General features: G+C 45.6%; 1 protein-coding gene across 3 annotated transcripts; it reads left to right on the forward strand.

Moving 5' to 3' along the window:
* Positions 1–3900: 3900 nt before the first annotated feature.
* LOC135903501 (uncharacterized) lies at positions 3901–14430 on the forward strand. 3 transcript variants are annotated; one of them, XM_070521427.1, is made up of 5 exons: positions 3901–4017; positions 7110–7286; positions 8233–8394; positions 11874–11963; positions 14116–14430. In XM_070521427.1, the coding sequence occupies exons 2-5, from the start codon at positions 7200–7202 to the stop codon at positions 14188–14190; spliced, it is 414 nt and encodes a 137-aa protein (XP_070377528.1). In that variant the 5' UTR covers positions 3901–4017; positions 7110–7199; the 3' UTR covers positions 14191–14430. The 3 variants fall into 3 exon arrangements, with proteins under 3 accessions (XP_070377528.1, XP_065289889.1, XP_070377527.1); XM_065433817.2 differs by lacking the exon at positions 3901–4017 and adding an exon at positions 6203–6243; XM_070521426.1 differs by lacking the exon at positions 3901–4017 and adding an exon at positions 6260–6462.
* Positions 14431–14670: the final 240 nt, after the last annotated feature.

Genomic DNA, 14670 nt, shown 5'->3' on the forward strand with positions numbered 1-14670 from the left:
TGGCGGACCGGCTGCGCCAATTGTGCCGAACTGCGCCGAGAGCCGGGCCTTTGCCCCATGCTGCATGAAAACGGCATTTAAGCATAAAATTGGGCCGCGCCTGTGCCAAAGCATGCATAAGATCGAATCCGCCTATTCAGTAAACGCTTCGCTGCTAGCAAAACAAACCAAAACCAAGAGCACTCTGTCATCATCATCATCATCATCACCACCACCATAGATGGAAGCAGAGGCCCGTCCATGGAATTTCGCATTGTATAGTGAGAATCTATATGGGTCCGTCAGAGCCCGTGCAGTTCGGCCTTCGCGCATTTTTCTCTCACGGAAGTACAATTTAGTGCCGCTGTACCATCTTGCTGGCGCTTCGTTTTCGGTGGTCATCGAACCTTCGTGGTACAACTCAACTTGACAAAGGAGGATGTCACATTCTCGGATTAAACTTAAGCTTTTTCCATGTTTATGGTCGAGAGCAACGCTTTGTAAAATACCCGCTGCGATCAGAATCGCACGTGGTGCATTGTTATTAGCGGATGAGGTCCAATTTGGTATACGGCGAGAGGCGCCACTTCGATAGGTGAAGGCATGTTTGTTGAAGTTTTGCGTCGATCGTGGGTCGCTGCGCTACTTCAGTGAAACAGTCGCCGACGCAGAGCCCTGTTTACGTTTCGCCCATGCGCAGTGTCGCTGATGCAATTGTTTTCTTGCAGCCGCAAAACGTCGAGAACTCCTCAATATGTATGGCATGACACGAGTATATTGCGTACCCGCCATGGTTGCTCAGTGGCTATGGTGTTAGGCTGCTGTGCATGAGGTCGCGGGATCGAATCCCGGCCGCGGCGGCCGCATTTCGATGGGGGCGAAATGCGAAAACACCCGTGCACTTAGATTTAGGTGCACGTTAAAGAACCCCAGGTGATCGAAATTTCCGGAGTCCTCCACTACGGCGTGCCTCATAATCAGAAAGTGGTTTTGGCACGTAAAACCCCATAATTTAAGTATATTGCGTGATGTGATGTTCAGTGCAGGAGCGCGTACTGATCGGTCTTCCGGTGAGCCTTTGCGCACAAGCCGTGACTGTGGCACATTGTTACATCTTGTGTTATAAACACGTGTTTGTTGACGTTCTGTCTGTCTGGTGCCTTCCGTGTGCCGTATCGACGAACGCGGCCGTACCGCCATTTGTGCCTCGGTGTGTCGAAAAGCGTCGTGTGATTTCCTGACCGCGCTTGCAGGGTTAAGCCTCGCGCAAACCCATGGCCACGATATGTCGACTATATGAGTTTGCGTGGTATATGACGAAAACACGTGCATTGAACTCTGCGCCAGAAGTGCACGCCGCTGCGCCAAACACTCTTCTTGCCTGCGCCAGGAGCTGTGCCGAAAGGGGAAGTGGCTGTTCCAACAATGGAATCAGTAGCCGTCGCATAGAACTATACAAACTGATTTGAATTTAAAAGCAAGTTTGACTATTTTTTATGTCACATGGCTGGATTCTGCTTCATTTGTTGTGAAATTAACCCTGTTTATCCTTTCTTGCTGTCCCTCAACGGCTCTGCACGATGAAAATATTGGAACCACCGCAAATCCGACTGTACCTCATAGCTAATGGGCTTGATGTCTAAGCGAGTTGGTACGGATGTATTAATAAAGAAATGCTCAATATGCGTTGTACTTGGCAAAAGTTGACTTTGCAACCCAGAAAATTGACTTTGCCCAATTGGAATATTGGCTCACGTTCAAAAGCGACCTGGCCCACTCGCGAAATTGACTTTACTCACACCCAGAATTTGGGTGGCCCACATCCAAATAATTGACTTCGCCTGATTCAGAAGTTGAGTTGACGTATGTTCATAACCGACCTGGCCCGCTCCTAAAATTGACTTTGCTCACCCACAAGATTTGGATGGCCCACCCCCAAAATTCGCAAATTGAGTTGGCCCACGTTCAAAACCGACCAGGCCCACTCCCAAATTTCACTTGGGTGGCCCACCCTCAAATTTGACTTCGCCCAGTTCGAGCGCATGACCAAGTGAAGAGTACCGCGCGGAGGATTCAGAATGCTTTCGCATTCAATGCACGTAAGGAGACTTGAGTGCCTCTGTAACTTTTCGCCCCGTGGTGTCCTGCAGTTTGCAACGATGTACTTAATCAAATTATGTGAAAGTGGACAGCGCTTGGGTAGTTCCCGCTGCTCGGGACAGAAGACGGCGAACTTAAGCAGAAACTTGCTGCAATTTATTACTTCATTCGTGATATAAAACGACAGCTGCGCAAGAGCTTGGCTTTCCATTGCCCTTTTGAAGTTGTTACTCGAAACGATTCCTAGAAATATTCGAATCGTTGCACTATATTCTCATTTTTCTTTCAAAAGCCTCACCGCCCTCTATGCATGGTCGTATAGTTGCACGTTGATCTATGATTTCGGTATGATTACCGCTAAAAATTGTTCCACTGATTCCTTCCTATGCAATCTTTAGCACCCGCCTATGTATGCCCACTGCTAGGATGAATGCTTGTTCCAGCTAGCTCTAATGACCCAGTATAGAATCAGTCAGTTTTGTGCTGTGATCTGCTAATTTCCAGATCTCATCACACCAACTAACACTTGCCGTCCTTGACGGATGTGAAGGTGATCTCAAAAATCATTGAACAGCATATACGCACAGTGGGGCACCGGAAAAAAATAAAGATATGAAGGTGGCTCTTCGTGACTGAAACAAAGGAACGTGTGAGAGGAGTATGTAGCGAGCGTCGCAAGAGTGACGGAAAAATAAAATTTAAGAAAGCAAGGAACGCGAAAAAAAGGGGACCTTGTACATTTTGTACGAAGATTCGGGGTTGCGGCATTAAGGGTTAGAATTAAAAGCTGGTTGAACTCCTCGCAAGAGTAACAAAAAAAATTAAAGAAAGCAACGAATCTGAGAAAAGAGGCCCTTACAAGTTTTGAGCGCAGGTTAGAGATTCGTGCGTTATGAATATTCCAATTAAAAGATGGTTGAACTTCGTCCGAGATACATGCCTTGAAGTGTGACACGCTGTCGGGCCCTTGGAAAACGCTTCTGCTGAACTGCTTGCGGCAAAAAACGCTTTTGACTTTTTCACAAAACAGTGTTGATCAAGTCCTGCATGATTTTCTCCGTCTGAGTACCTTTTTCGTTAATGTGACCCTGAAAACACTTTTCTAAGTAATCGTATAATGGCATCGCTATTAAATTACGTCGCCTCGTAAATATCCAGCCGTAAAAAATGTTTCTAATATTTCGAGCACGAGCGAAGTTGACGCAGTTATCGGACCGGTACTTTCTGTCCCCTTTCGTTTCCACCAGTGTGCTGGAAACGTCACAGCGAAAACGGCAAACATTGAACGCGAGGCAGCTCATGGCGGCACTCCGTCGCGGTCGTGGTATCCACGCTACGGTGTTCACCTCGGAGGCAATGCGTAGCTGACACAGCCACAAGCGGCCATCTTTGGCCCAACCGTGCAACAAAGAAATGGTTTGTCAGTCTTTGAGATAGCAGACTCAAATGGCTCAGATAGCAGGTTTTATCGCGATAGCAATTTATGGACACTGCAGGCGCAGTTTTGCTGTCGCCGTCGCCGTGAGGTCCCGTATAAAGCACCGTCACCGCGCGCCGTGTTTGAGTGAAAGCGTGCGAAGATGAGTCAGTGATGGCGGCTCCATCTCCCGCACGCAAGGGAGGCAAGTACGGAGGAAGCGCACCGCCTTGTGTCGAGCGCATGGTTGCGGAGGGAGGTGAGGGAGGGCACGTTCTACTGCGGCGGTTGCTGCGTAGCCGCGCGCGCCCTCCTGGACCACGCTATCTCGAAAGGAGGAGGAGGAGAAATAAACATTTATTGATGAGGCAAAAAAAAATGGCGGATGGGAGCGGTGCAGGGTGGGTCCCTATTCCAAGACTCCAGTGGCCATCACGACCCGCCCAGCTTGGTCCAAGAGGCCCTTCCGGGCATCGAGGTCAGCAAGAGCGAGGATGGCCTCCCAGGGCTCCCTTAGCAAGGTGAGTACCAAAGGTGAATTAATGGCATGAGGTCTTTTGGCGCACTCCCATGTCACGTGAGGCAATGAAGGCCATGACCCGCACCACGGGCAAGAGTTAGTGTACAAGGCTGGGTTTATTTTATGGCATCTACCCAAATGTGGGTAGGTATCCGTCTGTATTCTTCTATATTTCTGCGCCTCCTCTACACTGAGTAGTTTGTGGGGTGGGGCGTACTGTTGCCGGGTTCTTCGCTGGTGCTCCAGTATATCGCGGAGCAGTAGGCGTTCGTCTTTTTCATCGTTGTGCGTATCTCCAGCTGGGTTAGTAAATCCTCGAGTTAGAGTGCGTGCCTGTTCGTTTCCCGAGATACCCTCGTGGCTAGGACACCATAAAATTGCATGATCTTCTTTCAATGTGTCGCGAAAGCCATGTGCGACGGAGACTGAGTCCGCCGCGCGCTGTGTTTTCGCGGCTTAGCTCGCGTTGATGCGAGATGCAGGTCAATTCGCTCGCTGCTGCTTCCGCGCTTCCTCACTGCATCGCACTCGCAGCGAGTTTCCGCGCTCATTGGGTGAGATGTGTGTTCAGGTTTTCTCGTGCGTGCGTGACATCGTATTTGTTAATTTAGTTATAGTGTGCCTATGTTTCCAGGTCTATACGGCCGTTAAAACTACTATTCTGAGTTCGTATAGCTGTCTACTAATTTGCTATCGCAATCGACGCTTCGCCTTTCGGGCAAGATTGCGGCTTTCTTTCGATTTATTTAACTCAAATGAACCATATTTGTATTACTAAGAATGCTCTTGCGATTACGAAATTAGCCAATAGCTGTTGCGGGTCCTGCTGCTTGCGGTGACGCTGCATGACAACATTGCGGAAGTGAGAGCAAGATATTCTAGACTGAATTTTGCAAGAGGTAGAATCCCTGCTCCATGCTGTGGAATAATATTTAGCTCACAAGTCCACAGGAGCCTCATTCACAAATCGGCAACATTTTCTTACTATGTTCAAACATTGTTTCAGAGCCCCTTTAAGATGTTTCTTTTCTTACGCCTTATTTATTTCATAAAGGAACGTCTCTGCAATTTGATTGTTTCTTGATTTTACTGATCATGTGCATTTGTCCTCTGTGTCTGCTTTCCGTTTCTTTTTTATTTCATCTCTCAACCTAATACTCTCTAGTAGCATGTGAGTCATTTCGCTGTGGGCCAACATCTCCATTTCGATTAAAATGTTGCGTACGACTTACCTCTCCATGAGCAGTGCTTGTGACTGTGTTTCCGCTTTCAATATCGGGTACTTTCCTTTTCTTCTTAAACAGCCTTATCCGCCAGATTTAAATTGAACAGGCCTCAAAATACTTTTTGCCCACGCAGCCCCGTTCTTCGCCGATGCACCGCACTTGGTATGAGGCGAAATTTCTGTTGTCATCATCACATCACTATCGCCACTACCACCATCGTCATCCTCACCGTAATCATTATCATCAGTGGAACTCGCTAGTAATACACGTTTACGTTTAACTGGATCGAATATCAGATGCCTGTATCCGATCTCTAGGAACACGATTGTTACCTACATAAGTTTCCCATAAACTAGTAGTTGAGCGCAGATGGCTTTATAATGAAGTTACAAGAAAGAGCAGACTACAAGCGTGGAGAAAGTGGAACCTTCATCAGAAATGATAGCGCATGGATTCGGCTAACTTCGTCTCTCTGAAACTAAGTTGTAACTCTGCGACTAAATTTTTTTAAAGAAAATATTGAGCAATAACTGCAACAATTCTCAGGGTAATCGTACACGTGCGCAGTCTGATGCCTTTCGGGGTTATAAACGCTAGGACTTTCTTGAAATTTGGGCCAACTAAAGCATAAAAGGGGTAATAAATAAAGCAGCAAAAACGTCTTAAGCAACGGGCACGAATAGCAGAGACACCAGTATACCAACCGCTATTCTCATTGTAGTTGAATGATCACAGCACCAGATTTATTTCTAGTGAGTTAATAGGAAGCTCTAGGGTTAAACGGTTAACTATCCCCTAAGGAGCGTTGCCGGTTCAATGGCCCGTATTGCGTTGTTGTCGTTATTCTTGTAGTAGTTGTTGCATCCAATGTATAGCATGTACCTGCCAAGGGCGTTTGGCCATGGTTCACAATGGAAACATAGTGGAAATGCGTAGTGGGTGCGTAACATTCACAGAGCCGACGAAGAAGAAGAGTCCAACCCGGACGGTCCTGGTGCTAGGTGAGCGACGCTGTCGCAGGCATCTAAACTTCTTTCCTATCGCGCATACTGCGAGTCGTCTAGCATGTCTTGATGATCTGTCTTCAATTGATTCTGCCCGCATTGCAGTTCCGGAAGGAAATTTGGTAGCACCCGCAGGGTTTCCTGCAGAAAATGACTTGAGGGGACTATGAAGCTACTGTCTACCGTAGCTGCGAGTAGGATAGTTTAGTCAGCAAGGCAAGGATCCGCAGTACATTAGTTTGACTAAATTTTTTCTTTCTAGCTTCAAACTTTTTTTGTGACGTTCAAAATTGCTCAACGTGAGCAGCATATTGCGGCATAAGTGCAACAATTCGCAATGAATGCGCGTGTGTGCGGGCACTAATTTTCTTGGTGGCTTTTTAAAGCGATCGGTATACTCGAATATTTAGAAAGATAAGTCGTTGTAAATGTTGTTACAAGGACGCTTGAAGCCACAAGAACGAAGGTCATACAAAGGCATGCATCATTCCCATGGTCGCCTAACGACCATAGGGCCATAGTTCCCTCTAGTAACTTTTGTAAGGAACATCTTTATAGGGCACAGTCTTGAAGCAGCGAAAAGTGTTTCAGCACCCCAGAAACAGCGCTTCGCAGATCGTGCCCGTCGCAACTGACATACATAGAACCTTGGCCTTTAGCGGTGTAGGTCATGGGTCGAATCCCATCATAGATGAAGGGTTGTGCTCGTTTTCATTGTGTATTTGTATCCCTGTGTATTTTCCCATGTATGTAGGTAGGTGTCCCCGAGCGAAAGCTTTCTCCTAAGGACTGACTAGAGCTGTCCCGAGCTGTCCCTGAGCAACCTTCAGGTCTGTGAATCTTTTGCCCCCTTTCGCGCCCAGACTGCCCTCGAACGACAGGCCGTACACTCCCTCCACCGTCGACACCAGCCCTAGGAGTCTCCCTCGAGGATCTACGGCGTTGAGGATACAATGGTAGCAGTTCGCGGCCGCATATTCGAGGTCTCCTTCGACGAGTACGTCGGGACTGTCAACGGGCTCTTCAACTTCTTGGAGATCGTAAGATGCCATCGTTGTGCACACGACTCGTTCGCCAGGGTTGCGGTCTTTTGCGACGTCGTATAGGCCGCGTTTACGTGAACTCCGACAAACGACGAGGGTTCGAGCCCCCTCCCCCCCCCCCTCATTTGGTTATGCATAATTCAAAGCACAGAACCACAAATTCTTGCACGAGGACAGAAGAGACAAGGACAGACTCATGTTCTTGCCCGCACTTCGCTTTTGTCCTAGTTCACGGTGTTTCGCAGTAATGCTTTGAATCCGACAAAGTCGTGCCTAGTCGGCTCCTCAAGCCGAAATCGGGTCTTGCGGTTCACGTATACGCTAGCCTGTCTGGCAGAGCAAGTGTCGGGTCGAGTTTGGTCAACCCGTTAGCGAGTGGTGGCCCGACTCGCCATTGCAGTGCCTGCGCGCAAAGCATGATGTGTGTAGACGCAGTCGCGTGGAGCTTGGTTAGGCCGAGGTCAGACTCGACCCACTAGCGTTGAGTTAATTAAACGAAGATATAGAGTGTCTTGCTCTTGTTGCGAATTGTTCTTCGCAACTTTTTCTTCCCTATACCAGTTCTCGTTGTTGGATTGCATTATGTCTGCACAACTTATCGCTTGGTTGTGGCTGTTATATTCACTAAACTAGTACTGTTACTGTTGTCCATAAATGTCTAATCCATGTAATAAATTACATTTTATTTCACTTTAACCTTAACCTATCCGTTGTTTCCTTCATTGACATTCAGTGTGTTCGCTTCTGTTAATTCTACAACTATAAAGCTTTGCTGCCAACCGTCTATTATTGATTATGCACATATTCTAGCCCGAGGTGCCCATCGCAGTTTATTTGGGACCTAGTTCTGTGCTATGGCACTCCATACAATTAAGAGAAGAATGTAATGCTTCGAAAAGTTGTATAAACTTGGGACTAATTGGGTGCGTCTTGTGAATCGCAGTTGGGAGGCCTAGTGTTGTACTTCATGATGGGCAACACGGAGACGAAATCGCAGAGCTGCCTGGAGGGTACTGCGTACACCTTCTTCTTCAACGGCATCTTCATGCTCGTGTCCAGCTTCCTGAGCGCCACCTCTTCCTACTACCTGCCCAGCCTTTTCTACGTGAGTATCCGTGCTCGTCGACGACTCCACTCTCAGCCCCGAATATACAAACGCTGTCCAGCTCGAAGATCTACGGGCCGTTCGGGCGAAACTAGCAAAATTACTTCGAAAATTGCCTGCAGTGGTTGCTATAGGAAAATTTTGATCCTTGAGGAGGATTTCCGGAAGAGGCGGATGTGCGTGAGAAATCGAAACACTTAATTGATCAATGGAAATAATTTCACAAATTGGGTTAGGGAAGGTAGCGCAATCAGGTTTCGACATTGTACCGACCTTGTTTCGTTCCTTACGCGCACAAACGAGGCGAGGGGAGGAAAGAAAGCGCAGATTCGCAGTTTCCACGCAAGCGCATTAGAAAATTTTCGTGCTTTGATCCTAATAACAGACCGGTCATCTGTATTTGAAAAACAAGATCCAAATGCCGCCTACGAATCGTTCTTTCATAAAATGATTACGCGCTGCGACATAGCGTTTCCGTTGAAATTGTGCAATCCGAGGAGCAAGAAAATACGAAAACCCTGGATAAATGCTGCTTTGCTAAAATGATAACAAGAAAAAACGAAATATATCACCTGTCTGTAAAATGCAGGAGTCCGTAATTGTTGACTGAATACAAAAAAATACAGAAGTTAAGGTCAACAGTGAATTAAAGAAAGCAAAAGTTAAGTACTATGAACGGTTATTTGCTAAAATAAATAATTACCCCACGAAAGTTTAGAATGAAGTTAGAGACTTAACATCTACCAAAAGACAGAACACGGAGATAAACATAAAGACAGCCACTGGCGTGTTGACAGGCAGAGAAGCAGCAGCTGCTCTGAATGAATATTTCGTCTGCAGTACCCAGCATTTCGACAGGCAGGAACCTACGGCAACATCTATAGTGAATAAATTCAGTCTTACTAACTCAGTGATACTTACACCTGCTACACCTGATGAAGTTGTGCAGCTGCTGTTTAAAGTAAAAAAAAAAACAACGTCTCTGCTGCGTATGGCGATGTGAAACCAGTACCAATTAATTATACTGCTGATATAATTGCACCTGTTATTGTTCTCATCATAAACAGAATGTTTGAAAGCGGTACATTTCCTGATTTTCTTAAAGTAGCACGCGCATGCCCTGTTTGCAAAGGTGGTGATGAACATTTAATGACAAATTTCCGGCCGATATCTGTCTTACCTGTTCTATCAAAGGGGTTCGAGAGTGCCCTGAATATTAGACTACAAACATATTTCAGTAAATATAGTGTAATTAGTGAAATGCAGTATTGATTCCCAAAAAATAAATCTTGTGAAGCAGCTCTTCTTAATATCAAACATAACATAATAACAAATATTGAAAATAGAATGTACACACTAGGTTTATTTGTAGACATTAGGAAAGCCTTCGATTCAGTATGCCACAGTTTATTAATTAGGAAATTGGAACAGTGCGGTGTACGAGGTATCGTATTGGAACTTTTACGACATTACATAACCAATCGCTATCAATATGTCAGTATAAATAATGATGTTTCATCTTACGCGGAAATCGTAACGGGTGTTCCACAAGGATCAATACTTGGACCTCTTCTATTTATAATATATATTAGTGATCTGTGTGGCATACCCGACTCTCCCGAATTAGTTATGTATGCAGATGACACTAACATAATCTTTAAAGCTGCTACAATAATAGAGCTCGAATCAAAAGTTATCAATTACCCGAAGCAACTCTCTTGCTGGTTACAACATAATAAGCTACAAATGAATTCACCCAAAACGAAATATATGATATTGCTCCTACTAATAAACCACGTAACTGCACTGCGGCTATTCTCTTTGAAGACGGGCTGATAGAACAGGCAAAATGTCAAAAATTTCTAGGTGTGTGATTCCAAGAGGATTTGGCCTGGAACATGCACATCGACAAACTTGCTATCGAACTAAGCAGAACTGTTGGCTGCTTATACAGACTGAGTACTCTGGTCTCTCCATGGTTGAAAAGTTCTTTATACTACGGACTCTTTTATTTTAGATTAACCTACTGTATTTAAATTTCGGGCACTCCTTCGCAAAAAAATTATAATAAATTGATAGTGCTACAAAAAAGAGTCCTACGCGCATTCGAGCGGTACTATGGCCCTGTACAAAACTTTACAACCGCACCATATTTTATAAAACACTCTATGTGAAAGGCAAACCAGGTGTATTATTACGAGTTGCTGCAATACATTAAACAGAACAAATCGCAGTACATCTTGAATGTACCCACCAATCTGCACTACAGCCATCGACAATATAACAGGAGAACGCCAAAAATAAAAACCAATTACGGAAAACAACTAGTCTGTTACCAGGCACCTTCCCTACTAAATCGCCTAAGTGATTTTGAAGATGAAATTACAGAATATTCGAATAAATCAATAAAAAATTTTCTCATTCTGAACAATGTTGAGTTTGCCTGATTAGAACCACAGTATAAATTGTCAGTCTTTTGTTTATTTTGTTTCTTTTGTTTTCTGGTTGTGGTTGGTCTGAAACAGAATGCATCGTACTTTGAGTATCCTGTTGGCTTCTCATATTTCTTGAACACATGTTTTGTTTCACGAAAACAATATTGTTTCGCGACTCTCCAGTTGATTTCAGTATGTCTGTATGATACGTGTTGCTGCGTACGGCCTGCGTGCCGAACTGTCGTGGGAGCAGAAGCCTTCGTCAGGCCACATGGCCTTTAGCTTCTGCTTCCTTTCTGTTGTAGACAGGAGAAATAAATTCATTCATTCATTCATTCATTCATTCATTCATTCATTCATTCATTCATTCATTTATTCATTTATTCATTCATTCATACAAGCATGCTGCGTAGATCACGCGCTTACGATACCGCCTGCAAGGTGTCAAGGCCGTGCGCTATGCGAAAAGAGGTGGCACTTCAAACAAAAAAAGCAGCGTGCTCTTCCATCTGGAGGTATCCGCACCCTCAGCCAAACAGTCAACGCGCAACTGCCTCTACGCGAGGCACGCTGCCATGAAACGTCACCGACTGACTTCAGTAAATCATCCACTTCGCAACGCACGATGTCGCCACAAAAAGGGCGCCGCGCAGAAAAAAAATGGGGTAGAGAGCGTGACTAGACTAAAGGCAGACACGAACGTATATTTTATATATTCCCCAAGAAGAGCGCCTAGTAGTTAGTGCCTAACGGCCACACTATTTACTGCCTTCGTATAGCTGCAGTTGGCAATGATGATGATAGCACTAATGACTGAACAAGGTAATCGCTGTTACTTGTGGGTCTCAGCTACCAGCTTGGCTTAGTGTTGCGTAAACGGCAGTTACTACGGGTGCCGAAGAACGCTTTCTAATCAAACAGAACCGTTCTAACAGAGCGTTACAGCAGAACGGTCCATGTCGCGTTTGCGAGTCAACTGCAAGTTTATATTGCTTGGCGTCGATTGCATCCAACTTATCTTCTCGGCCTTCGACGCATTCGCAGTACGTGCTGTTCAACGGGACGGCCGCATTCATGTACATCTTCACAAGCGTCGGGGTTGTCCGAGAATCGAACGAAGTCGGCGGGCCTCCAGTAAGTGCGATGATAAACCCCTTCACGCATTGTTTGCTTCCTGGCGTTAGTAGCTAACCGCATCGAAGGTAACCAGCCAAGAAATGCTCGATGCTCGATGCAATTAGAAATTTCCAATTAGAAACGATGGGATAGTTCCAAGTCTCTTTTGAGACACCCACTGAAGACGTCCAATAGGTCCAGTTGGACTTCTCGGTTGTACTGATAGGGCCTGACTAACATAACCAATTGGTGGCACAACAAAGATCGAGGTGATTTGACCAATTAGATAAAGAGGTCAGGCTCATAAATCCCGTCGGCAATACCAGTAAACTTGGAAGGCTCCGACCTGTTGCATCAAGCGGTCAGGCCCTTATTTCTATTAGCGAGACAGAGAAGTAAGTCCCAAGCTGTTTGCCCAGTTGGTTTGCCTGGTCAGAACCATAAAATAGCATGGTGAGGCCTGTCTACGCCTGTCGGACTGCCAGAGTAGAGCACCTATACATGCCGAGAAGGACGAATGTTAGGTACAATGCAGTACGTATACAGAAATACCTCTGAACAAGGAGTAATTTGCATAAATGCTTATATACGTGGTGTGTGATTTCCACTGACGTCTTCTGGGTTACAGACACGCAGCACGGGGTCCGCAGGCTCGGAATTTAAGCACTGCGAAAGAGTCAAATCTTTATGGAAACTTGGAAAGCTGAAAATAAAATACACCCCGCAAAAAAGAAAGCAAGCTGGAACCAGTAATTGTGTCTGCCACTTCCGGTGAAGCTGAGCAAGGCATTCACAAGCTTGCAATTGGAATCATGCGTCACAGACACCTATGTTGAGTTGCTACCCTTATCATAGAAGGTGCAGGGATCCAAAAGTAGGGATACGCTCCCTCTCCAGATGTTCCTTCTCTAGATGTTTATCGCAGCGGAGAGAAATGGTGATTGGTTCGCTCTTGAGAAAAGAAATATAAGACCCGCAGTGAGGCAAAGGAGTGCCTCAAAAACTGGAAAGTCGGGTTCAATATTGGATAGTGGGATAGTAATCGGTGCTGTAAGCGACACTAGAGTCAACATCGGCGGTATCCCACGACGCTTTGCGCTGCTGCAATACGTATGAAACGTATTTGGGCTGCACAAGTTTTATCGAGGGAGAAAAAACAATCGTAAATGGGTTGCACATTAATGAATACGTCGCTAACGAACGCCTCACGCCAGCAGATAAGCAGAATATGAAACTTCATTGCAGCTTTATGTGCTCTCTGTTACAAAGATGCGTCACAAAGAAATGTCACTACCAGCCTTCTTGCTGCTGTACGCCTGTCCTCTGATCCGCTATTGTGTAAACGGAAATACGTTTACGGACAATGTAAAAATCCACAGCGTTATTTGCGCCATCGTGTAGAAGGCTTCTTATTGACGTTCTTGCAATTAGGTGGCTTTCCGCTAGCTGGCAGCGATTCCCATCAATTACAAAAGCTACAAGCAAAAACCGCCTGAAGCGCTGCGTATACAGAGATTTCATGTTAAGCAGCTAAAGCAACTCAATAAATTGCTTCGGAATGAAAATATTATACTTCGAGCTAGAATGACAAAAATGTTGAGATGCTAACAGACATTTCATTTTCACCAAACATTTTCGTGCATTCGCGTTTGCTTCTACACTGTATACATCTATAACAGGAAGTTTGCGAATGCATCGAACTATATTAAGATGCAAATGAAATCTATCGTATCAGATGCAATAATTGCAGTATCTTATATCTGTATCTCAAATACTTGTTGCCCGAGTACCTTGTATCGCATCGTGATATAATTCCACAGTGTCCTTGCCCAGCACCGGAGCCAACATACTACAGGGGTAATTCAGTTTGCTCCGAAGTTTTAACCGGGGTGCTGCGATTGCAACAAGCTATACGGTGTTATATCATTTGGCATCGTGGCTGGCAACAAGACGACCACTTCATATTTGTGCTGATGCGTCTTTGAGGAAGAAGAACGTTTATTGAAAAAAGAAACAAAGGAGAAGAAGCGCCCGCAACTGAGTTTCGTGATTCACGGTTGGCATCGGGATATGGAGCAGTTCAAACAAGAAAGCTATCTATCGCTGGCTTTGGCTATCATCTTCGATGAATTGTGCCGTAATTTCTTTTTCCTGTATTGCTCTCGCGCAGGTCGTTGGTCTAATGACCGGAGGCATACACGCCTTTCATTGCGCCTACTCGACGTACAAGAACTACTACCAGTGAAGCTGGGACCGACGAAAGCATCGGTGCCTACCCGTCCCGTTGCAGCGGATGTATATCATCGCATCCGGCGCTCCCTTTGTTTAGCAGCGGCTGGTAATAAACTACGTAGCGCCACGCGTACTGATAGCGCCAGTTATTAAACAGTGTAAAGTGGCTCGTCCTACTAGGATCGGTTCTTCGGTGTCTCGTTGTGCATATGTAACGTTCCAGAAAGCATATCATTAAAGATTGTTCTTCTTTTCTGCCTCTCTCCAGAAATATGGCGTTACGGGCCACAAATTAAACGCGGGCCTTGTATGGCGAATACTTTAGTTGATGTTAACCATCACGGTGCAGTTGGGAAGGCGTTATTGTACGAAATCGAGCATCGTTGTCACTGCGTCACACACTCTTCAGTAAATGCCTGGCTTAACCAGCCTTGCCTGGATAACTTCCTTGGCGGCGGCGTGCGCGTTACAAGACACGTCATGCATACTTCGG

This window comes from Dermacentor albipictus, chromosome 7 (assembly GCF_038994185.2).
Source record: "Dermacentor albipictus isolate Rhodes 1998 colony chromosome 7, USDA_Dalb.pri_finalv2, whole genome shotgun sequence".
Taxonomy (NCBI): domain Eukaryota; kingdom Metazoa; phylum Arthropoda; class Arachnida; order Ixodida; family Ixodidae; genus Dermacentor; species Dermacentor albipictus.

Coding starts and splice junctions, on each gene's coding strand:
- LOC135903501 (XM_070521427.1), top strand. CDS start 7,200: ATGGTAGCAGTTCGCGGCCGCATATTCGAGGTCTCCTTCGACGAGTAC. Junction 7,287..8,232: donor TCTTCAACTTCTTGGAGATC/GTAAGATGCCAT, acceptor TGTGAATCGCAG/TTGGGAGGCCTAGTGTTGTA. Junction 8,395..11,873: donor ACCTGCCCAGCCTTTTCTAC/GTGAGTATCCGT, acceptor ACGCATTCGCAG/TACGTGCTGTTCAACGGGAC.